The sequence below is a fragment of the Dipodomys spectabilis genome, unplaced genomic scaffold (assembly GCF_019054845.1).
Source record: "Dipodomys spectabilis isolate Male_0828 unplaced genomic scaffold, ASM1905484v1 ptg000094l, whole genome shotgun sequence".
Taxonomy (NCBI): Eukaryota; Metazoa; Chordata; class Mammalia; order Rodentia; family Heteromyidae; genus Dipodomys; species Dipodomys spectabilis.
Genome location: NW_024870771.1, coordinates 16,003,056 through 16,029,330, shown reverse-complemented (window position 1 = coordinate 16,029,330; position 26,275 = coordinate 16,003,056). Strand labels below are relative to the sequence as shown.

Sequence of the window (26,275 nt, the reverse complement as noted above, 5' to 3'; positions counted from 1 at the left end):
AAGAAAAAAAAATGAGGAAAAAAAACACGGTTTGGTTCTAAGGGAAAAAAAAACACATTTAAAGCATAAATAACTTATTTAATAGCTCAATTTAATGAAGAAGAGGGGATCTTACAAATATATTGACAAAAGGATTTGCAATCCTGAGGTTTGGCCATAAAATAGAGACACTAACAAAGATAACACGAGGTAAAATAAACAGAGATAACAAGCATAAACATAAAGCAGGCCACTGGAAGGACATTAACCAACTTTAAAAAACATAAAGCTCTCACTTTTTTTCTTTTTTGCTTAAGGCTGCTGGCACTCTACCATTTTGCCAGACCTCCTCTTCCAGTTTTTTGGTGGTTAATTGGAAAGAAGAGTCTCACAGATTTTTCTGTTCAGGCTGGATTTGAACTGTGATCCTCAGATCTCAGCCTTCTGAGTTGCTACGATTATAGGAGTGAGCAGAGTGTCCCTTTTGGGAAGACTCCAAGCATTCTCCCTGTCTTGTTACCCACAGCTGGTTCCTAGGAACCACACACCTTTGTCCTGCTGGCCTCTGGGGTAGGTCCTCCTTGGCCCAGTGCACATGTTCCCCTGAACACTTTAAAGGCCCAGGGTAAGCTCCTCCAAAGCTTTTTCCACATCTGTAGAAGAGCAATAGGGAAAATGGGAGCGCACAGCTCTGTCAGTTCTCTCCAAGGAAATCTATTGCTTGTTCACTCACAAGCTAGGAGTGGGTGAAGGGTAGATGAAGAAAGTTCTACACATTCTGAGCTTGTCATGCACGGGGTCATAGCATCTCATCAGAGTGCCTGCCCTGGTTCTCTCCCTTATAAACCTCTACTGAATTTCGCAGATAGTGAAGAAAATCCTGTTTAACATCCAGATGTCATTCTTCCTGCTTTCCTTTCTCTTACATTCTTTCTTTCATTCCTTCTCTCTTTCTGTCTTCATCTTTCTTTCCCTTTTTTAAATTTTTTTTATTTCCCTTTTTTTATTTTACCTCATGTTATCTTTGTTAATGTCTCTATTTTATGGTCAAACCTCAAGATTGCAAATCCTTTTGTCAATATATTTGTAAGATTCCCTCTTCTTTATTAAATTGAGCTATTAAATAAGTTATTTATGCTTTAAATGTTTTTTTTTCTTAGAACCAAACCGTGTTTTTTTTCCTCATTTTTGTTTCTTTCCATGTCTGTGGAATTTAGTGCAGTTTAATCAGTCATGAGGCTTGAACTCAGGTCTGGGTGCTGTCCCTGAGCCTTTTTGCTCAATGCTGGCACTCTATAACTGAGCCACAGCATCACTTCTGGTTCTCTGGTGGTTAATTAGGGATAAGTCTCATGAACTTTCCTGCCTGGGCTGGCTTTGAACTGCAATCCTCTGCTCTCTGCCTCCTGAGTAGCTAAAATTATAGACACTTTGGGGTGGTTAATTAAAGATAAGAGTCTCATGGGGACCTTTTTGTCCAGGCTGGCTTTGAGATCTCAGTCTCCTGAATAGCTAGGATTTATAGGCATGAGCCACCAGTGCCCAGCTTTTTTTTTTTTTTTGTCACACAGCAGAACTTTATTGAAGCCCTGTGCCCAGCCCCGCGGGGTCACAAGCCGAACCAGGAGGGGACACCGCCACGCCGCGGGTCACTGCTCCGCTTCTGGGACACAGCCTCCTGGAGCCCTTCCTCTGCCACCAGGTCCTGCTCTTTCTCGGGAAACAGATCCAGGAATGTGAATGTCTGTCCGAGGGCCAGCTGCACGTAGGCCACCTTATAATCGGGCTTCTTGATCCTCATGTTCCTGTAGTCCCTCTGCCTGTTGGAGCCGTGCTGCACCCGTGTCCGAACGGCAGCCACGGGCACGCTGTAAATGCGCTCTAGGTAATTCTTGAGGTCCGTCCTGGTCATCTCCATGGGGATCCGGAACTGCACCGTGTCCTCGGGCTGGGCAGTACCGGGCCGGACCAGCTGGATGAAGAAGTTGGTTCGGAACACGTGGAGCTGGGGTCCGCCCAGCTGGTACAGGGGGTACAGCACGTTTCTCACCACGGCGCCCGCGCCGCCGCCGGCAGGAAGCAGCGGCGCCCGCCCCAGCTTTCATTTTTTGTTTCAGTACTGGAGCATGATCTCAGGGCTTGTCATTGTCCCTTAGCTTTTCCACTCAAGGCAGGTACTCTACCACTTGTGCCACAGCTTCACTTCTGGCTTTTTTGTAGTTAATTGAAGATAAGGGACTCGTAGACTTCAAACCTTGATCCTCAGATCTCAGTCTCCTCAGTAACTAGGATTAGAGGTCTGAGCCATAGCTCTACTTTTTCTGAAAGAAGTCCTTTAGGGCAAGAGGGGAAGAGGAAGAGGACTCTATGTAGTCGGAACGAGATGCAGTCAGGATGGGCTTCACAGAAGAGGAGCTGCCCTAGCAGTCTCCACTTAGGGCTGTTCAAACTTTAAAGTGCTATGAATCCCAAGCAGACTTGGCTGTGGTAGATCTAGGCTGAGGCCCCATAGTCTGCATATCTCCCAGCTCTCAAGTGTTGTCCTTAAATTCACTGTATAGAGAGGAGCTAGAAGGAATTGCCAGGCCCTTGGGGAGTTGGAAAGGGCTGGTATCACAGGAAAATCAGGCTGATGGAAGAGCAAGTGTGAATTCAGAGGAGATGTTCATGGCTGGGAAAACCCTGCCTTGATGGGTTCAGCCTGTAGGTCAGGTACTAAAAAAGACTAAGTCTGGTGGAAAGGGAAAAAGGGAGTTGTCAGCTCATGAAGTTCCAGAAGGGTCCCTACTATGCCTGGAAAAGCTGGAACAGGAAAAGCAGGCTAAATGGATTCCATTTATGTCAGATCTTGTAAAAATCACTTTATGAGCTGGCCTCCATACCCTCCTCGCACAAAGACATGCAAAGAAGGGATTATGCAATACATCTGATGGCTTGACCACAAAGCGCCTGTGACAGACACATTCAAGCCTTGTTTTGCACAATGCCCTGTTAGCATTGACTTACTGCCATTCACAAGACTCTGTGTCCCCACTGGCACAGGTGATGTGAGTCACCTGGTAAAGGTTTACTGCCTCAGACTGATATCTAGCATAAGGCCAACAAATCCCATTGCTGAACCTAACTCTGGAAGGTGAATAGTGATCCCCCTTAATACATCCAGTTTCAAATCCCCAGAACCTATGAATGCACAACCTAATGTGAATTCCAGTCTACAAAAAGGACAATGCAAATGTGACTAGGTTAAGAACTTTGACATGGAGAGATTATCCTGGGTTATTTGGGTGGGCTTCATCTAATCACACTGGTTCTATTAGTAGAGAACCTTTTCCTGTTGCTGGAGAGAAATAAACACCAGAAGAACAGATGCAGGGTGGCATCTTGAACAGGGACATTATTTGTAGTTCCAAGGATGAATGAAGACTGCAGAAGCTCTGAGAAGGAGCTAAGGGGCTGGTAATGTAGCTTAGTGGTAGAGTGCTTGCCTAGCATGCATGAAGACTGTGTTTGATTCCTCAGCACCACATAAACAGAAAAGGCCAGAAGTGATGCTGTGGCTCAAGTGGTAGAGTGCTAGCCTTGAGCTAAAGAAGCTCAGGGAGGGCTGGGAAGGTGGCTCAATGGTTGCTCAATGCTTGCTTTGTATGCATGTGGCCCTGGATTCAATTCCTCAGCACCACATAAGCAGAAAAGGTCAGAAGTGGGGCTGTGGCTCAAGTGGTAGAGTACTAGCTTTCAGCTGAAGAGCTGAGGGACAGCGCTCAGGCCCAGAGTTCAAGACCCATGACCGACAAAAAAAAAAAAAAAAAAGCTCAAGGATAGTGCCTAGACCCTGAGTTCAAGCCACAGTAAGGGGGTAGGGGGTGAGGTAGGAGCTAAGGAGCCAGCAGCAGACAGCCAACAAGGAAAAGGAGACTTCAGTCCTACAGGCTCATGGAACTAAATTCTATGAGCTGACAAGGAATTGAATCTGCCCCAAAAAGGAACACAACCCTATAGCCATGTGAGACTTTTGTCTGGCCTGCAGAACTATGTGATACTTGTTGTTGAGTGCCTGTGACACATGCTGAAACTCCTAACTACTCAGAAGGCTGAGATCTGAGAATCACTATTCAAAGCCAGCCCAGGCAGGAAAGTCTATGAGATTCTTATCGCCAATTTATCACCCTCCCCAAAAATGCTGGAAGCAGAGCTGTGGCTCAAATGATAGAGCACTAGCCTCAAGCTGAAACAGCTCAGGGACAGCACCCAAGCTGAATTCAGGCCCAGGATCAGTTGCTAAATTTGTTGTGATTTGTTGGAGGCAGCAGCAGAGCACAAACACTTTGCCCAGATTGTCTTTCCCCATCCTTTTCAGAGGAAGGCTGCTAGAACCAGCTACCACAAGTTATTGCCCCTAAAGGCCAAGTGCTCCCAAGAAGAGCTTGCTTTTCTTTTCTTTCTTTTTTTCTTTCTGAGAACAATGAGCTGCTTATAAGCCTGGGAACGGGATGAAAAATCCACTTTGCCAACCACCCTGAATCTAATGGGTGTGCCACAGGAATCAGGTTGGTCTTGGCATCTCAAGGGCTTTCTGTCCTGCCCTTTTCCCCATGGCTCCCTGAGTGGTTCATTTGACGTTTTAACTTTGTCCAGAAAGCCATCCCAACTCTTGTGGGAGGAAAACTGTACAGACATTGCATGTGGTAGCCACATGTCTCCCTTGGTGGCTTTGGGGAGGGACCCTACCCAGATGTCACCATGGTCACCTTCAACAGCCCACAGAACTGTTAGAACAGGAAGAGATTTGGGAGTTGGTCCAGTCCCAGATGTCTCAGTTACATGGAAGGAGGGAAGAACACAAAGGACAAAAGAAGAGAGCTGAGGTCAACTCTTTCCCAGGGGCAGGCCTGGCCACAAGACCCCAAGGGATGACATGACACTGAAATTAAGAAAGTAAGGAAGGGTGAGAGCTACAGGAAATAGCCCAGTAGCCAAGAGGCATTCTTGAGGGCTGGCAAAACAAACAATCAAGCTGGGTGCCTATCAGAGGTCAGCAGTCAGCACCAGAGTCAGCAGCTCAGAAAGTGGGGGAAAAGGACCGTTGATCACTCTGTGCATCCACCCAGCAAGAGGTAGGAGGACCCGACGGCAAAGGATCTAGGTCATACACCAGACAAGCAGAGCTGCCTAGATTGAAAACTGAGTACATTACTGTTATCACTGCTGTATACTCTCACAAGTAGCAGCATTTGTTCAATGCCCACTCTTTCTAGTATATAATTCATGCAAACAAATTCATAAAAGCCAATCTGTTTTTTAAGCAAATAAGAAAAATTCGACTTCCTTTCTTTCTCTTTCCTCTCTCTGTCTCTGTCTGTCTGTCTCTGTCTCCATTTAAAACATGATCTTTAAGAAGATACATCTTAGGGACTCTGTCCCATTTCTCCCATCTCCAGTCAACCCCTCACAAGTCTGCCCAATCCCTAGGGCTAGGGCTCATGAGGTGAGGAGAAACAATTATTGCTGGATGAGAACTATGAGCTCAACTACTCTCAATTCTTCCTCTGGCCACCCGTAGCTTTGAAGTTTCCAGCCTTCAGAGAGAGGGGAGGGGCTTTGCTGACACCTTGTATTTGGACTGCTGATAGTCAGAAGTATACAAGAATATATTTCTGCTGCTTTAAGAACTCATGCCATGGTAATAAGTTACAGCAATCCTAGGAAGGTATTGCACAGTTGTCCCTTGGTATTCATGCAGGACTGGTTCCAGGAATTCCTTAGACACCAAACTCCATGGATGTTCAAGCCCTTATGTAAAATGGCATAGTGTTTGCACAGAATCTAGGCACAAATCCTTAAACTTGAAATTTTCTCTACATTATTTATAAACCTAATACAAATGTATTTCCCATGTAAATAGTTATGCTACTGTATTGTTTGGAGGAATCATAAAAAGAAAAAAATGTTCACAAAATACTGTCTAACTTATTCATGAATTAACAATCATAGACAAATGCATACTCTTTTTCTTTTGGGGTTGATAAATGAAGGTTCATTATAGTGCCCTCACCTGTGGGGATTTGGGTACTTCCAGGGAGGGAGGGGCGGGCAGGGGCCGGTAAGGCAGGAGGTTGATTTCCTCCAAAGGACAAAGTGGAAAGTGTTGGTGGCAGAGTAGCCTTGACAATAGAGTTTGAGGACCCCAAAGAGGATACCACCCCACTCTGCCTGCTGCAGCCCCTTTTAAGAGCAACCTCAGAATCCCAAAGTTCTACCATTGCTAACAGAAGCATTAATTACTTGAACAATTTGTCACTATTCACCTCCCCTCTGTGAGATCAGGAATCCAACTGGATGGGCCCTTCAACTATTTACACCTCTTCCCTCTCCAATCCTACAGCCTTTCAGCTTAACATTAGAATCTGCCTCTGGCTTCTTCTTTATTTCAGGATATGTTAGTAAACTTTCTGTCACTATGACAAAATATTGGACATAATTGTCTTATAAGGAAGAAAGGTTTATATTTTAGTTCACAGTTGCAGAAGTCTTGCTTAGTCTTATTGCCTTGGATCTGTGGTATATGGTATATCATAACAGAAATGTGTTGTGACACAGGCCTGTTCTCTATCTGGGAAGTAAACACCCAGAGAGGAAGGAGTTGGGGTTTCAATATCCCTTTCAAGAACACACTTCGATGACCTCTCTTTTACTAGGCCCACACTTTTAAACGGTTCACCACCTACCAATAGTGCCATGGGATGATGACCAAGATTCAGCACACAGCTTATTTTTATTTTTCCTCTTTATTTTATTTGTGGTGTGTGTGTGTGTGTGTGTGTGTGTGTGTGTGTGTGTGTGTGTGTGCGCGCATGCGCGCACACACTTCCAGAATTTCAGTGGTTAATTTGAGATAAGTGTGTCACAGAGTTTCTTGCTGGGGCTGCCTTTGAAACACAATCTTCAGATCTCAGCCTCCTGAGTAGCAGTGTGAGCCGCCAGCAGTTTTCCTTTTTGGTTCAGTAAACCTATGAATAATTCCAAACCAACTTGACTTGAGCCTCAAGGTCAGGACAGAAATCCAGCTCACTAGTAATGCACTTAGAGATTCGGTCCAGTCTGCAGGGGACAGCAGCAGACAACACTCACCCTGGATGAGTCCAATCACCTGCTCCTTGACACAACAGAAGTTCTACCCAGGCCCTTGAACAAGGCAGCCTGACTTTCCATCACTAGAGGTCTCCTAATAGCAACCCTAGGCTGCCCATCTTCCTGAAATTCATACCACTCCTGCCAAGTCACTTTGTACTATTTCATAATGATTAATAATGAGTCTTTCTTTCCATTCTGCACTATGCCTTTTCAAGCTGTGCATTCAAAGAAAGAGTTTGGCCATCTGCAATGGACCTGTGCGGAAATGTGGGGAAATGACCATGTGTTTATTTATGACATCCATTGTTAGCTAAGAATATCCAGGTATTCTAATAATGGAGGTACCAAGAAAGGAAAAAGGCCTGGGTGGTGGGAAAGATGCTGGTATCAAAGTCAGGACAAGCCTCACAGCTAAGTTAAGGGACCTTGTGCAGGTTTCTTTTAGTTCTTGTGGCCTCAGTTTCTTCCTCTGAGGAAAGTTAAATGAGCCAACAAGTACTTTTGCAAGTACTCAAAAGAGTATAATGATAATCTGATGAGAGAATGTGTTTGTGTCTCATATCCTCCCAGACACAAAGGGACCAATGAATCCATATAAGCAGATGTTATCATCTTGTGCCTCTCACCTGCGGGCACAGGGTCTACAGTAACACACACACACACACACACACACACACACACACACACACACCATATAAATTTCAATAGAGATATTACTCAGATCTCTTAGGGATATCTCAGGAGAGTCTCTACTCAATCCTCTCTCCAGTCACTGCCTAAGAAGACCTTCACTAAAGCTACCATGTGCCCTAGTGAGGAATGAATCACAGTGTTCTAAAAACTGCAAAACCCAAGATGATTGAGAGAGAGAGAGAGAGAGAGAGAGAGAGAGAGAGAGAGAGAGAGAGAGAGAGAGAGAGAGAGAGAGATTCCTGGAAGCTGGGACATGCCCAGGAATGCAGGAAGGTAATAATTCAGGTTGGGCTCAGGAGACTATTACTACAGAGGGTGGGACATTTGGCTGAGGGGTTTATGCATGGGACACCTCAGAACCTCAGACATGTATTACCCTCTTCTTCATTTTACCAGGTCACACAGGTTGAAGTGGTAGTAGTAGTAGTAATAGTAGTAGCAGCAGCAGCAGCAGTAGCAGTAGCAATAGTAGTAGCTAGTAGAACCACGAGGTGGACATTTGTCATATGGACTGCTAAATCATTAGATCTATTCTGTTTCTTTTTCTAGAAATTCCATAGTTTTTATCTTGTATTTAGGTCTATGTCCAACAAGTTAATTTTTGAATATATGATATGAGGTGACAACCCAGGTTCTTTCCTTTTGTATATGGATATGTAAGATACTTCCTATGTTCAAGAAACAACAAGGTAAGTGGAAAGACAGTTGCCACCCACTATGGAAACCAAGCAGAAGGAGGAAGATATTCCCTTTTCCTACTTTCTGATGCCTTAAAACTTTGACCCTCTTGGGAAACAAGCCAAGGCACAGGGCCAATCAGGCAGCAAAACAGGTGGCTGTAGAGTTGGGACAATTCATTACATCTGACAGTATTCTAGTAAGCTAAGGGATGGAGTAGTGGCGACAGTGAAAGAGCATGGAGGTCAGATGCTCTAAGTGATCAGACTCACAGAAAGGCTTGGAAGCAAAAGGACCACACATGTGAATTAAACATTTAGATAGGAAGCTTCCAGCTGGGTAATGGGTTTCTACCACCCATTGTTCAAAGATCTGTACTCAGTCATAAATTCTTTAATCCTATATAGTCTATGGATGACCACAGTCATGAACCCTGGAATTTTAAAGCCAGTAAGGACCTTAAAAATCATCTAAGTTACTGGTCTCATTGTATAAATAATAAACTGATACTAAGCCAGGCAGGGTTCCCATAGGGCAGTGCAATGACAGAGCCGGGACTAAAAAGAGCTTTTCTCTTTACTTTGACACTATTGCATGAAAAAAGATGATAAATGCCCAAAATGTTAGAAGGGAATGTCTCTTACACAGGAGAGGGTAGCTATTAATTGATTAAGTCATGTTAGGGCTAGGGGGTCACTTCGGTGATAGAATGCTTGTCTAGTATACATAAGACCTTATATTTGAGCCTCAGCCACTGAGAGAGAGAAGCAGGAGGAGAAGCAGGAAGAGGGAAGGGAGAAAAGAAGGAAGGAGAAAGAGGGAAAGAGGGAGGGAGGAAAGACTCAAAGTGCATATTACAAAATCATCTCCCTGAAATGTGGCCACTCTGCCACTCTTTCCTGTGTTCCTGTTGAGAAACTTCCAGTTAACCCCACCTCCCAAGGTTCCTTGACATGTTCCTGAGGCCCATATCAGAATGGATGAAGCATTTCAGAGGTGTGCCCAAGGGTCTTCTCCCATGCAAATGCTTTCTGGCAGTTTACTTGGCATTCGTAGCATGTTCCTTGGGGAAGGGGGATGTGTGGTGCTATGCTGGAAATGCTGTGCTGTAGTATTATCTTGTAGATAGTCATTCCATTTAGCTCTGGGAGAGACAGGTTGCTGAAGAAATTCAACAGAAGACCTAATACCTCTACTGGGGTGTCTTCACACACATAGGCAACCATTCCAAGTACAACTTAGGGGAAAGCTTCCCTTCTCCATAATATTTTCATTTGCAAAGTTTATTTTGTATGCAATGCTCAATAATCAAATCAGAGTAAATAGTTTCCCGCTCTTCAAACATTGTCATTCTTTTGTATTTGAAGCCTAAAAACTTACCTCTTCTCCAAAACTACAGTTCCTTAAGAAACCCTGAAAGTGAGAGTACACTGACCAGCTCCCCTCAGAAAGTTCCACCATTCCAGCAGGACTTCCCAAAACTCTGAGCTTTGTATCCAACTGGAGAGCTTAGGTCCAGCCACAGGTGATATGTGGTATGAATCTTAGGAAGAAGGAGGTTGCTTGGTTCATAGAGCTGTGGACAGATCTGCATGGTCCATTATGGATGCAGAAAGCAAGAGTGTTAATTTGATCACATGTGTATAAAAATAAACATATGATTTGACAAAGCACACAGAAAACTTCTGAAAAGAAGACACATGAAACATCATAAGGTTTGTTCCTGAGAGCCAAGAGTGTGATATCAAGGAAGGAAAGTCAGTGGAGTTTTTGTTTGTTTGCTTGTTTTTGCATTTCAATAAAAACAGCTCTGCAATTTTACATTAGCATTAATAACAAAAACCAGGAGTACATGTTACCTTCGTGACACAAAAAGAGAAACTAATATTTTGAAAAATCTAATTTCCCATTGAACAATGAAATCTATTGCAATTGTGTTAAGAAGGGAGGAAAGAGAGATAAAGGAAAGTAATAGAGGGGGTGAGATTGATAAGGTGAATTTTATGCATGAATGGAAAAATCACAATGAAACTCTCCCTTTGTACAACGAATGTGTGCTAGTAAAACTTAATTTAGAAAAAGTAGTGGTGCTAAGAAATATGTACTGCTTTCCAAATGATTCTACCATTCAGCCAGAATTGAGGGCTACCGAGTCAAAGTCTCTAATAGTATATTTTCCAGGAGGTAAGGACTAGTATAGAGTTATTTCATACAAATCACTCCATTGGACAAGCCTCTGGAGGCAGGGCATGAAAACAAAATTGAGCAGAACATCTAAGTAGTGTATTTCATGGAGAAGTGGGCACCTCAGGGACAGCCAGAGGGCAATACGGTTCACATTGAAGAAGTCCAGAAGAGCCAGGAAGTAGTTCTGCAGGAGTGCACTTGTCTAGCGTGTGTGATGTCCTGAAATTGATCCCTAACACTGAGGGGATGGCGGAGAGGAATGTAGAAGTCAGGCCAGACTCACATGGCTAGCCTTAGAAGTCCCCAGAGCCTGCCCTGCTGGCTCCTGGCCTTTATCCTTCCCATCACCAAGCAAGGACTTGTAACCCACAGGCAATTCAGATATTTGTTTTATTTGGAAGTCTCCAAATTATGTCTTAAAATAATCCTGGAGAGAAACATCTGGAATAAAACCCACAGACTACTTACACTAACCAAAAGAGAAAGGAACAAACCTACTCCATCAATGCTATTCTCAACCCCAGGAAAGACATGAATGAGAGGAGGGAGGAAAAAACAAACTTTTAAATACTTTTTTTTAAAGAGGGTGGAGAACCTGAGTGTGGGTAGGCCTGGGAGCATTTTGATCTCACATTTCGGAAAGAAAGAAGTTTCATTTCAGTACTTCTGAGACTTTCTCAAAAAAAAAAGTAATTATTGTGTGTGATTCTAAATTATATACCAGAGTTAACTGAGAAATATTGCATAAAATTGGTATCTAAATTCTCCTTTTCCCAGCTAGGCTTGGTGTCCTAACAACTCAGCAGGCTGACGTGGAAGGCTCATTTGAGCCAGGAGTTCAAGACTAGCCTAGACAACATAGGGAAACTTCTTCTCAGTAAAACATAGATAGATAGATAGATAGATAGATAGATAGATAGATAGATAGATAGATAGATAGATAGATAGATAAATACGATTTATACAGACCTGGCTAATACTCCAAGTCCTGCCTCATATTCTAATGAGTCGCAGTGGTTGTTCTTTTTTTTTTTTTTTGTCAGTTGTGGGGCCTGAACTCTGGGCCTGGGTGCTGTCCCTGAGCTCTCTAGCTCTACCATTTGAGCCACAGCACCACTTGCGGCTTTTTCTGCTTATGTGGTGCTGAGGAATTGAACCCAGGACCTCATGCATGCAAGACAAGCGCTCTACCACTGAGTCACCTTCCCAGCCCTACAGGGTTTATTCTGTGGCTAATTACTCAGAGTGGGACTGGCTCCCTGTCACTTGTCTTCTCAAAGCATGTTTTTGACAGATGTGGTTCTGAACAGCTCAGTTCTGACTTGCAAACGGAATGACATCTACAGGAACTTTTTCCAAAGCTCTAAGAAGGCTATTGCATGTCAGCATGGGGCGGGACTTTCTGCCTCTCTGCTTCTCACAGTCTCTCACTGTGTAAAGTAAGGCATTTGAACATTGCTTCAGATTAGCATGTCACATTGCTTTCATTTTGTGGGAAACCCAAAAGAGGAGCACTTGTAGCTGCCACTAAGATAAACTTGACTTTTAGCTGGAGCAAAATTCTCCACACTCACAGTATTTACCTAGTTCTCCTTGGGTTAGATTTTAGCCTACCTGTCAACAAGCAGAGGTGTTCAAGGATGATTTAACAGGTGTATCTGGTGTGTGCTTCATGTTAATATACACGGCCTTCTACTACTTAGTCTCAACTGCATGAACACTTGGAAACTACTCCTCAGACAAACAGAGGTAATATGTGTATAGTCTTTGTAGCTCACTCCTGTGGTCTGCACATTTCTTCAGGGCAGGGACCACATTGTATCCATTTGTGTAAATCCAGCCTTTGGCAAGGTGCCTGATATTGAGAAGGCTAAGGAAGGCCAATTACATAGTGGTGGGGTTAGAGCCCTTGGTTATTTCCTGCTTGAAGCAAAAGTGGTCTAGAATAAGTGCAGCACTGGTAAAATACCTACCAGGATAAATGCCTACTCCCTCCTAAACAGGAACCAGCATGGTAGGGATGAAGTAAGGTAGGGACTGGCAGTATTTTAGAAATATTCAAATTGTTTGAAACAACAGAGCATCCCCCAAATGACTAAGCTGGAAGACTATGTGAATTTGAATGTGTAGATTCTGGTATGATTGGAATAAACACAAACACATACCTTATGGCTACCATACCCTTAAGCAATACACAGTCCCTCTTCCCTATAAATGAAATGAAGATACAGGTCCGTTTCTCTCCTATTTTGGTTGATATGTCTTTCCCCATTCAGACTACATCTAATTAAGAACAAAAAACCAGAACCTATATACTCATCACCATGACTCATGATAAGATACTAATAATGTTTTATAATTTAAAAAGAAGCATAGCCAGGTGTAGGGGGCTTACACTGTAATCCTAGCTACTCAGGAGACTGAGATCTGAGGATTGCAGCTAGCTCCAAGCCAACCCCTGCAGGAAAGGCTGTGAGACTCATACCACCAATTTAAACTGAAAAAAAACTGAAATGGTGTGTTGTTCAAGTAGAACATTCAACTTGAGCTAAAGAAACTCAGGGACAGAACCCAGGCCTAGAGTTCAAGCCCCAGGACCGGAGCGGGGTGGGGGAGGGGAGAGTGGAGATGTATATGTATATTGAAAATAAGTCAAATTATACAATAAGGATAAAGTCTTTTTTCCCCTCCTTCTCTCTCAAAAATCTATTCATAGACATTCTTCTATACAGATCTAATTCACATTTGCAAAGGTCATTATTTTTAGCCTTATAAATGTGTGGTGGATCCATGTACATATTCATGTACATACACACATATACATATAAATATATCTATTAATATCTATTATTTTTATTATCTATCTATTTATTTATTTTGGTCAGTCGTGGGGCTTGAACTCTGGGCTTGTGCGCTGTCCCTGCACTCTTCAGCTCAAGGCAAGCACTCTACCACTTCAACCACAACGCCACTTCTGGTTTTCTAGAGGTTTATTGGAGATAAGAGTCTCACGGACTTTTCTGCCCTGGCTGGCTTTGAACCGTGATCCTCAGATCCTCAGATCCTAAGATCTGAGTAGCTAGGATTACAGGTGTGAGCCACCAGCACCCAGTCTATCTACTATTTTTAAATGATTGCATTTGAACAGGAAAATAAAATAATAGGCTTTGTTGGGAGGGGTACCAGAAGGAGTGGATAAATGAGGATAAATATGGTCAAAGTAGTTTATGTGCAATGTGAAAACAAAACAGGCTGAATGGGAAAGGAAGTAAAGCAGAGTGAGAGAGAGGGTGAGGTTGATTGGAACATACTCTGTGCATATATAGAAATGTCACAAGGAAACCCCCTTTGTACAACTAAGGTATGTTAATAAAAATCATTTAAAAAGGGGACTGTGAATGTTGCTTATAGTAGAGTTCTTGCCTAGCATGCATGAAGCCAGGGGTTCGATTCCTCAGTACCACATACACAGAAAATGCTGGAAGGAGTGCTGTGGCTCAAGTGGTAGAGTGCTAGCCTTGAGCAAAAGAAGTTTAGGAATATAGTGCCCCAGCCCTGAGTTCAAGCCCCAGGATTGGCAAAAAAAAAAAAAAAAAAAAAAGAAATCATTTAAAAAATAGAGTCTGTAAAATATCTCCTTCCCTTACTTATTATCCAAGTATATAAAATATTCATATGCAAAGATTCCAATAAGAATATTTGGTAGGGGGCTGGGAAGGTGGCTCAGTGGTAGAGCGCTTGCCTTGCATGCATGAGGCCCTGGGTTTGATTCCTCAGCACCACATAAGCAGAAAAAGCCAGAAGTGGTGCTGTTGCTTAAGTGGTAGAGTGCTAGCCTTGAGCTGAAGAGCTGAGGGACAGTGCCCAGGCCCAGAGTTCAGTCCCCATGACTGGCAAAAAAAAAAAAAAAAAGAATATTTGGTAATTCCAAATACTGTAAGCCCAAAACACTCTTGGGGAAATTTTCACTTTGTTATCACAATATTCTTACATCAAGAATATCTTAAGGTGCTTTCACTTTTTAATTGGCACATTTTAATTATGCAAAATGATTTCATTGTGTATCTATTTGTTGTATATATGTATATAATGTGCTTTGATTAAATGTATCCCCTCTACTATTCTTTCTTTCTCTTCCCTCCTTCTTTCTTCCTTCCTTCCTGTGTATATGAATGTCTGTAGTTGTTTCCCTCTCTCCCTCCCTCCTTCCCTCCCCCCTCTCTCTCCTCTCTCTCTCTCTCTCTCTCTCTCTCATGTGCTAGTCCTGGGGCTTGAACTCTGGGTGTGGGCCCCGTCCCTGAGTGTTTTTTTTTCTTCCCTCAGGCGTGGGGGTTTAACTCTGGGCGTGGGCACTGTCCCTCAACTCTTCAGCTTAAGGCAAGCACTCTATCTCTTTTTTTGTTTGTTTTTGTTTTTGAGTCCGGTTACAGGGCCTGAACTCTGGGCTTGAGCGCTGTCCCTCAGCTCTTCAGCTCAAGGCTAGCGCTCTACCACTTGAGCCACAGTGCCACTTCCGGCTTTTTTCTTTTTGCTTTTGTGGTGCTAAGGAATCTAACCCAGGGCCTCTTGCATGCAAGGCAAGCGCTCTACCACTGAGCCACCTTCCCAGCCCAAGCACTTTATCTCTTGAGCCAAAGTGCCACTTCTGGTTTTCTTGTGGTTAATGGAGAGAAGAGCCTCACAGACTTTCCTGCTCAGGCTGGCTTTGAACCCCAATCCTTAGATCTCAGATCTCAGCCTCCTGAGTAGCTAGGATTACAGGTGTGAGCCACAGGTGCCCGGCTTGTCCCTTAGCTTTTAGCTCAAGGCTGTGCTCTACCACTTGAGCCACTGCTCCACTTCTTTTCTGGTGGCCAATTGACATTAAGAGTTCTAGGGAGTTGTGGGGGGGGGGAGGATTGGGTGGGGGGGAGGGGGGAGGTAAAAAAAAAAAGAGTTCTAGGGAGTTTTCTGCCCTGGCTTCAAATTGTAATCCTTAGCTCTTAGCTTCCTGATTTGCTAGGATTATAGACATGAATCTGGCTTTACCATTCTTTCCTATTCCCCTTCCACCACTACCCTTTTCTTTTTTTTCACAATTTTCATTGGTTTCATTATTCTGTTTTATATATGTGCATAAAGTGCTCCATTCATATTCACCCAACACTCTCCTTTTGCTCTGCATCCAACAGTTTCCTTTAGGTCTAGAAGATTTTTCCTCCTCTTCCTTCTCCTCCTCCCTAATAATGGGGATTGAACTTGCATATGCTAGGCAAGTGCTTTACTTGAGCTGAGCCCAACCCCCATTAATTATTAACAGTATGGTCCAGGATTGTATGCATTATCTCATTTGATTGTGTTCCTCACACTTTGTAAGCCTTAATAATCCATTTTAGTGGTTGAGTAATTTGCCTAAGAATATAGGCAAATAAGTTTGCAAAGCTCCAAAGCCCAGCTTCCTTCCACCAAACTAGTGTTTCCAACAAAGGACCAGAGTCTGGCATTGTTTGTGTGCATCTCAGCTGACAGGTGGAGCAGAACAAGAGGCCTGAGACTGTGAAAGCATAGAGAGCAGTATCTGGCACCCTATAAGCTCTGGACAACTGCTGCTGCTGCTCTACCACCACCCCCAAAGACTCATGTTGAAATTTGACAGCTATTGTAGCAATGTTGGAAGGTGGAGCCTTTAAGAAGTGTTAAGTAGGATTAATGCCTTTCTTGAAGGAGTTCTTGTTCTACAGCACTGGATTAGGTACTACAAGAGTGGGTTGTAAAGGAAGGCAGCCTCTCATGTTTTCCCTCTTATGCACTTGAACTTCCACTTTTTGCCATAAATTGAAGCAGTGAAAAGCCCTCACTAGAAGCCTTTGTATCTCCCAGCCTCCAGAACCACAACTTAAGTAAAATTCTTTGCTTTATAAATTGCCTAGTCTCCAAGTTTATAGCTCTGAGTTCCTACATCAACAAATTGGAGAGATCTGAAACCAACAATTTAATGAGACATCTGAGCCTCCTTGAAAAAGAGCAGCAAGATAAACCCCAATCCAGTAGACGGAAAGAAATAATTAAAATTAAATCAGAATTAAATGAATTAGAATCCAAAAAAACCATAGAAAGAATCAACAAAACAAAGAGTTGGTTCTTTGAAAAAATTAACAAAATAGACAGACCCTTAGCAAATCTTATCAGAAAAAGAAGAGAACATACCCAAATAAATAAACTCAGAGATGAAAATGGAAACATCACCACAGAAATGACCAAGATTCAGAACATTATAAGGGAATACTTCTCAAAACTTTATGCTAGTAAGTTTGAGAACTTGGCAGAAATGGACCTTTTCCTAGCAAATATCGACAAGCCAAAATTAAACCAAGATGAGTTAAACCATCTTAACAGGCCCATATCAAGCACTGAAATAGAAACAGCAATAAGAGACCTCCCTTCTAAGAAAAGCCTAGGACCAGATGGTTCTGCAGTGGAATTCTACAAGGCCTTCAAAGCAGAGCTCACACCAATACTCCTCCAACTCTTCAATGAAATTGAAAGAGAAAGTTCACTAATGAACTCATTCTATGAAGCTATAATAACCCTCATCCCAAAACCAGGCAGGGACTCATCAAAGAAAGAGAACTGTAGACCCATTTCTTTGGTGAACATTGATGCAAAACTTCTCAACAAAATTTTGGCCAATTGACTTCAACAATTCATCTAAAAAATCATACACCACGATCAAACAGGATTCATTTCAGGCATGCAAAGCTGGTTCAATATATGCAAATCAATTAATATAATTCATCACATCAACAAGAGCAAGGATAAGAACCACATGGTTATCTCAATAGATGCAGAAAAAGCATTTGACAAGATCCAACACCTCTTTATGATGAAGGTTCTGGAAAAATTAGGAATCCATGGAACAATCCTCAATACAGTAAAAGCTGTATATGACAAACCTATAGCCAGCATTATACTCAATGGTGTAAAACTAAGGCCATTTCCACTAACGAGACAAGAATGTCCACTCTCTCCACTGCTCTTCAATCTAGTATTAGAATGCCTAGCCACAGCAATAAGACAAGATACAAACATAAAGGGGATCCAAATAGGGAAAGAAGAAGTAAAACTCTCCCTCTTTGCAGATGACATGATCTTGTATTTAAAAAATCCCATGGACTCCACTCCCAAATTACTCAAGCTGATTCAAAACTTTGGCAAAGTAGCAGGATACAAAATTAACACTCAAAAATCAATGGCTTTTCTGTTTACCAACAATGAGAAAAGTGTGGCTGAGATTAGGAAAGCAACTCCATTCATAATAGCCCTACAAAAAAATAAAATACCTAGGAATTAACCAAAGAAGTGAAAGACCTCTATAATGAAAACTTTAAAAAAGGAAATCAATATAGAACTTAGAAAGTGGCAAAAACTCCCATGCTCCTGGATTGGAAAGGTCAACACCATGAAAATGGCAATACTTCCCAAGGCTATCTACAAATTCAATGCCATACCTATCAATATTCCAACCTCATTCTTCAAGGAAATAGAAGAGGCAATCCAAAAATTCATATGGAACAATAAAAGACCTCAAATAGCAAAAACGATCCTTAACAGAAAGAACAGTGCTGGAGGAATATAAATACCAAATTTCAAACTCTACTACAAAGCCATAGTAATCAAAACAGCTTGTATTGGCACAAGAACAGATCTCAGGACCAGTGGAATAGAATTGAAAACCCAGGATTGAACCTAAAGACAATTAGCCATCTAATCTCCGATAAGGGAGCTAAAAAAATAGAATGGAAGAAAGACAGCCTCTTCAGTAAATGGTGCTGGCAAAATTGGTTAACTACATGTAGAAAACTAAAGCTAGATCCTTATATATCACCCTGCACCAGAATCAACTCCAAATGGATCAAAGACCTCGGAGTCAAAGCAGACACTCTGAAAACATTACAGGATGGAATAGGAGAAACCCTAGGTCTCCTTGGCTCAGGCCGAAATTTTCTTAATAGAGACCCAGAAACAACAAATCAAAGAAAGGTTGGACAAATGGGATTGCATAAAATTGCAGAGCTTCTGCATGGCAAAGGACATAGCTAGCAAGATCAATAGAAAGCCCACGGATTGGGAGAAGATCTTCACTAGCCATACAATGGACAAGGGTCTCATATCTAAAATATACCTGGAACTCAAAAAATTAAATCCCCTAACAGCAAATCTTCAAAGAAACAACTGCCCAATAAATAAGTGGGCGAAAGACTTAAAGAGAAACTTCTCTGAAGAGGAAATAAGGATGGCCAATAGACACATGAAGAAATACTCAACCTCTCTAGCCATAAAAGAAATGCAAATCAAAACAACATTGAGATACCACCTCACCCCAGTTAGAATGGCTATAATCAAGAACTCTAATAGCAACAGATGCTGGAGGGGATGTGGACAGAAGGGAACCTTACTTCATTGTTGGTGGGAGTGTAAACTTGTTCAACCACTTTGGAAAGCAGTATGGAGGTTGCTCAAAAGACTCCACATAGAGCTCCCCTATGACCCAGCAATCCCACTTTTAGGCATTTACCCAAATGATCACAAACAAGACCACACTAAAGCTACCAGCACAACTATATTTATTGCAGTCTTATTTCCCATAGCTAAGATTTGGAACCAACCCAGATGTCCCTCAGTAGATGAATGGATCAAGAAAATGTGGTATATATACACAATGGAATTCTATGCCTCCATAAGAAATAATGACATTGCACCATTTGTTAGGAAATGGAAAGACTTGGAAAAAATTAAAGTGAAGTAAGGCAGGCCCAAAGAAACATACATAGGTCCCATGGTTTCCCTTATTTGCAATAACAGTGTATGTCTGAGTCAAGCAGAAAAGGTCAGATAAGTTGATGTTAGGGAAATGAACCCCAAGATAAGTATTCAAATGTTTTTTTCTTTCATGCAATTGTTTCTAACATATTTATAAATGATTTCTTTGTTGCTTTGTATGTCCCTCCCCCACGGTATAACCCCTGCTTTTACTGTATTTGATGTTGGTATAATTTGTGGAGGGGAAGGGAAAAAACAAATCATTTAAATAGGGATACAGGTGGACCCATTGCAACAATGAGATGTACAAGTCTTTATGTCGAAAAAAGGAAGTTTACAACTTTGGGAGGGGGGAATCAGGTGAGGGGGGTGGAGGGGGGTATGGGAAGGGATGGGAAGGGGAAACAAAGGAGGAGGCAACAATGCTTGATAAGAAATATACTTGTTATCTTTCCCATATAATTGTAACCCTTCTGTATGGTATTTTCACAATAAAAAATAAATAAATAAATTGACTAGTCTCTAGTATTCTGTTATAGCAACAAAAATAGACTTAAGTCCAGGAAATTGAAACTAGAGGGTTTTTTTTTTCTTTGTTGCTGTTTTTGTTTTCTGTTCTTTTTGTCATATTTGTTCATTCATCTGTCTTTGGGAGGGTAAAGGAGGGCACCCAAATGGAGGGACAAAGGGTGAATAAATACAGCAGTGGTACCCACTAGACACTATGTTGAAAATGAACTACACAACTTGTGGGTGGGGACTAGAGAGAAAAACAGAGAGAGCAAGGGAAGAGGTGACATTGTCCAAAAAGAAATGTACTCATTACCTGGTTTATGTACTTGTAACCCCTTTGTATATCACCTTTATAATGACAATAAAAAATTGTAAAGAAAGGGAATAAAAAAGCAGACTAAAGCATCATCATACTGAGGATAACAGCCTACTTTGTCCACATAGGAAAGGAAGCTCTAAAACAAAAGTTAAAAATGTGATAGGGAATGTGTTGTCTGGTAATAAACCTGATCCAAGAAGAAGTACAAACTGAAGTCAAAACTTTCTTCAGGGATGGGAAGATAGCTCAGTGGTAGAGTGCTTGCTTCCCATGCATGAGGCCCTGGGGTCGATTCCTCAGCACCACATAAACAGAAAAGGCCAGAAGTGCTGCTGTGGCTCAAGTGATAGAGTGCTGAAGCGCTGAGAGTGCGCAGGCCTGGAGTTCAAGCCCCAAGACGGACAAAAAACAAAACCAAACAAAAACAAAAAAACTTGCTTCAATCAAAGCAATGGACCAGAGCTCTGAGTTAGCAGAACCATGTTAAATTTAGATGGAGAGTGCTAGAGGTGCAGTTCAGTGGTAGAACACCTGCTTAGCATGGGTTCAGTTCCTAGTAGGGCAAAAGAAATAGATTTAATGGAGACTAAAAGGGTTGGAAGTAGGTTACCAGGTCATTGAACACCATAGATAACCTATCTATGGAGACTGAAGACATCTCCATGCCAGCAGGAACTCCTGCAACTCTTCCCTGAATACCTGATAGAAAGAGACCAAGTAGACACCATGAAACTGATGACAGTCGTTAACTCTGGGCAGAAAGGAGGGCCCAAGTTTGAATGCTGTCTGTCATCAGTAAAGATATCTGTCTTATATGTAATATATATTAATACAAGTAAAATGTGATACACTTTAAAACTGGATCATATATATGTGTGTATATGTATAAATATAATGTGCATACATATATACATGAAAGCTTTTGACAATTACAACACACAGTGGAAATACTATGAGTGAGATGGAGATGAGCTGAAGTCCTGGGCCCTAAAGCTGGAGTCACCAACAATCAATCATTCTCTATTGCAGTGGGTGCTACTTACTACGCATCTCCCAGCAACCACCCTCCCCCTGGACTCTCAATGGCAGAAGAGAAGAAGCCCTACATTTTAGCAGACAAGATGGAAGTTCTGGAGGAAAGACCATGGTTGCTAGGCTCTCTCTTGCATCCCCGTGTGTACCATTCTGAACCTCAGGCTGGGTTGAAAAGGTGTATGGCACCTTTAGGAAACGTTCCCTCATATCATAGGCACCTTGTCATTGCTGCCTTATCTTTGTCTCTTCTGTCTGGAATCTGGATGGATGTGTTGGAACTCTGATCAACCAATCTAGACCATGAAGATGAGAACTACACCTAGGGATGGCAGAAGAGGGGAGCTAGAAAGAGCCTGAGGAATTCACAGAGCAGGGCTAGCCCACAAAGAAATGGGTCATTGTGAATAGAAAGTGACTATACCCCTTTCTTTGCAACCTTTTCCCACATCAAACCCAGCCTGATATCATGGGTGCCTTCCTGGCATTAACAAGGATCTGGTAAACAAAATAAATGCAGGAACAATACAGAAAAGTGAGGTTTGTATGTCTGACATTCTATATTTCTTTTCCTCATTTCCAGATTCCTTCAGCTAATTCTAAATTTGATTTTAACAACCTATAAATCTGTATGACTCATTTGCACTTGCAGTTTCCTCTAACTGAAAATTGCCTTGACATGCGATTTTTCTACTTACTATATAGTATCTTTATGCGTGCCATGGGACACCTGGGTTTGTATTTCAGGAAGGAACATAGACCTGTTTGGGCTGGTTCATTAGTTACACTGTTATTAATAGGAAGGAATAATGCACAAAAAATGTAAGCCTTCAATTTAAGTCTTGCCCTGCCCTCTTCTCCCTTACCTTCTCCTTCTCCTTCTCCTTGTCTCTTTCTCTCCCTCTCCCCACCCCCAAAATCTGATGTTCAAATAAGATATAGTGTTAATATTCAGAGCAAGTATTGGTATTATAAGAACCTAAAGGAATTATGATGTTGACTGACTTTGAACAAAGAGACTTTCATTTGCCTCATTCATGATGAGCAGGTTTGTTGTTGTTGTTGTTGTTCAAGGCTAGTGTTCTGGAAGAGGCACTGTAGCTCAAGTGGTAGAATGCTAACCTTGAGCTGAAGAGCAGAGACAGTGCTCAGGCCCAGAGTTCAAGCCCCATGACCGACCAAAAAAAAAAAAAAAAAGGAAAAGAAAAGGCTAATGTTCTACCACTTGAACCACATCTCCACTTCCAGCTTTTTAGGTATTATTAGAGATAAGAGGCTCATGGACTTTTCTACCTGGGCTGGCTTCCATTTGTGATCCTCAGATCTCAGCTTCCTGAGTGGTTAAGATTACAGGTGTAACATACCAGCACCCAGCTAGATGTTTTTTAATTCTAAGATCAATCTAAAGAGAGTAAAATATAACACACACACACACACACATACACACACACACACGCACACGCACACACACACACACACACACACATATACAGTGCTGAGTGTGCAGATTGAAGAAAAATATTGTAGGGTTGGAGGCAAGGTTCATGTGGTAGTACGATTTACTGAATGCCTTTAAGATTGTTAAGGTAGTATAGTTTTTTCAATTAATATCGTTAGGCCACAGCAAAATATTATGCACTTAGGCTGGTGATATGTAAAAAAGTGTGTGTGGGGAGTGTTGTTGTTGTTGTTTTTACTGGTATCCAGGCTTGAACTCAGAGCCTAACACTCTTGCTTAGGTTTTACTCAGGACTAGTACTCTACAATTTGAGTCATGCTTTCAGCCAGAGACTTTTGCTAGTTAATTAGGGATAGAGTCTCTTGGCCTTTTCTTTCCTTGCTGGCTTTGAATCTCAGTTCTCAGATCTCAGCTTCCTGAGTAGCTAGGATTACAGGCATGAATTCATCAGTTTATGGCCTGTAAGAAGCTTTTGAAATCTAAACCATTAGAAGTCTTGCTTTACCTCAAGCAAAACTTCTAAAATTAGTTCTAAAATTAGAACCATAATTTATACTTGTTAAATATGTAATGATAGCATATCAGATCTCTAGTATCTCATATCTACCCAATTACAACAGACTTCTGAGTTTCCTTTCCCTACACATTAAGCATGAGGCAGACTCTCCCAGTACCGGTGTTGTCACAGCAGCAACTTTTTTTTTCCAGTCTTGAGGCCTGAACTCTGGTCCTGGGCGCTGTCCCTCAGCTCTTCAGCTCAAGGCTAGCGCTCTACCACTTGAGCCACAGCACCACTTCCAGCTTTTTCTGCTTATGTGGTGCTGAGGAATGGAACCCAGGGCCTCATGCATGCAAGACAAACACTCAACCACTAAGCCACCTTCCCAGCCCCAGCAGCAATTATTAACCACAAATGGGACTTAAAAAGGGTGTGAGTGACAAAGCAGAATTGAGTGGGAGACGGAAGGTGAAAGAATTGTGGTGAGTCTGAAATGCCCCTCATGGAAAGACACTGTCACTGTTTTAACTTATCTTCTGGGTTTCAATGGAATCCAAATCGAATTTCTCCTTCCTCAATAGCATGAAATTAGTCTTTCTTCAGTCACTGACTTCCTCATTCATCATTCTTATACAAATCCATCACCTATCAGTTAATACTCACATTTTTCAACTTAACTCTCAATAAAATAATCTCTCTAACATCCAGCAGCAAAGTTGCCAATGCTTTATAATAAATAGTTACAACCTATCACCACCACCAAAATTTCCAAGATCAGAAGTTAGTCATATCTCCTACCATTCCTGGCCATAAAATCATCCATTGAGAATGGAACTAAATGTGCGTGCGTGCGTGCGTGCGTGTGTGTGTGTGTGTGTGTGTGTGTGTGTGTGTGTGTGTGTATCAGTCTATTTTGTCAAACCTTTTTTTTAAAGATCTACTATGTAAGGAGACCCAAGGGTAAATGAAAGAAAAGATTAGGGGCTGGGAAGGTGGCTCAGTGGTAGAGCGCTTGCCTTGTATGCCTGAGGCCCTGGGTTCCATTCCTCAGCACCACATAAGCAAAAAGAAAAAAGCCAGAAGTGGCGCTGTGGCTCAAGTGGTAAGAGCGCTAGCCTTGAGCTGAAGAGCTGAGGGACAGTGCCCAGGCCCAGATTTCAGGCCCCACGACTGGACCCCCACCCCCCCCCCCCAAAAAAAAAGAAAAGAGAAGATCACTGTTCAAAAAAGCATAAAAGTCTACTGGGAGGTGAGATAGAATGGTGGAAGAAACTGGTTCAACACAGCATTAGCCTTAGTGCTTTGCCAGGGCAGAGTTGAACCTTGGGGGGATTGATAGGGAGATTGCTCAGGCTTCTGGGAGAGCCAGCTTGACAGCTGAAATCCAAAAAGTGAAGAGAAATTTGGCAAAGAATGAGAAGAAAAGGCATTGCAGGCAGAAGGACAAGACCAAATATAAGAGTGAAAAGAAGTAATCAGTTTATATTGGATGAATATGTCTATGGACCATTTCTGTGCAGAGAACAGATGACAAACCATTGTCAGTCCAAGCCTGGGGATTACCCAAGCCACCTAAGGTAACTTGACATATCTGTGGTTTAAAACCAGAGAAAGAGACACTCAAGCTGGTACATTGAACCTGCCTGCCTGCTTCTCGTGGTGACAGACAGATGGAACATGGTAGAAGTATGATAAGCTGTCAAAGTCTGTGCTTTTTTTTAACCACGCTTGGGGCTTGAACTCAGGGCCTGGGCACTATCCCTGAGATTTTTTGCTCAAGGCTAGTGCTCTACCACTCGAGCCACAGCTCCACTTCCAGCTTTTTGGTGGTTATTTGGGAAAAAGTGTCTCATGTACTTCCCTGCCCAGGCTGGCTTTGAACCATGATCCTCAGATTTCAGCCTCCTGAGTATCTAGAATTACAGGTATGAGCCACTGATGCCTAGCAAGGGCTTTTTAAACATTACCAAAGGGAGAGACATGTGAGTGTCAGGACTATCATCACTTTAGCAGGAGGTGCTGTATTGTGGGGCATGGAAGGTTTCCAGTCCTTGTTTCTAAATAACCTTCTCATTCCTAGACCATCAAAAGAGGCTATTGTTATAGAAATATCAGTGGGAAAGACCTATTTCTCTTTAAAAGACCTATTTCTTTAAAAGTTCATCATATGAACAGGGTCAAGAGTTTGATCTTGTATGTTCTGATAAAATCAAACTTTCAAGTAGTCAAAACTCAGGTCCTGGAGGTCCATGGGAATCTGCTGACACAGAGGCCACGGTGAGAGGTCAGTAAACCTGCTCTCAAATGCAAGAAGCACCTGTGTGTCCAGCCAAAATATTTTGTCCATCTTGTATATTTTGCATCTCCCCTGTCTTCTTGTCCCCACTCCATTCAGAATATAACCTCCAGCAATGTGGCTCAAAGTGCCACCTAATGAATGCCTTGTTACTGATTCTCAATAACATAAATACGGAAATTGAGAATAATTACTGAGAACCTTTTGGAGAAATTTTCCAAATAATGAATATCTATTGAAGCTAGTTTTTAAAAAAGCAATTAGGGGCTGGGAAGGTGGCTCAGTGGTAGAGCGCTTGCCTTGCATGCCTGAGGCCCTGGGTTCGATTCCTCAGCACCACATAAGCAAAAAGAAAAAAGCTGGAAGTGGCGCTGTGGCTCAAGTGGTAGAGCGCTAGCCTTGAGCTGAAGAGCTGAGGGGCAGCGCCCAGGCCCAGAGTCCAGGCCCCACAACTGGACCCAAAAAAAAAACAAAAAAACAAAAAAGCAATTAGATGTCTTTGTCTTTTCATTTCATTTCATGGCCATTTTATAGACATGTTGGTCCATGAATGATAGTGCCTTTGCTGCAGGTAGTCGAGGAGAATGAATTAAAGAACAGGGATCTATGTTTTAAGCTGATGCTTATGACCTTTGTGCTTGTGCAATGGAACTATGGCTCTTAACCCTGTTGGACAGTAGAAACCTCTTG

At 42.2% G+C, this 26,275-nt stretch overlaps 1 protein-coding gene across 1 annotated transcript in view; it reads right to left on the bottom strand.

Moving 5' to 3' along the window:
• Positions 1-1,588: 1,588 nt before the first annotated feature.
• LOC122112365 (39S ribosomal protein L23, mitochondrial-like) overlaps positions 1,589-26,275 on the bottom strand; it is a 30,922-nt gene continuing 6,235 nt past the window's right edge. Inside the window, exon 2 of the mRNA XM_042685133.1 lies at positions 1,589-2,077. Coding sequence (XP_042541067.1) covers positions 1,589-2,077 — 489 coding nt within the window. The remainder of the gene's footprint in view (positions 2,078-26,275) is intronic.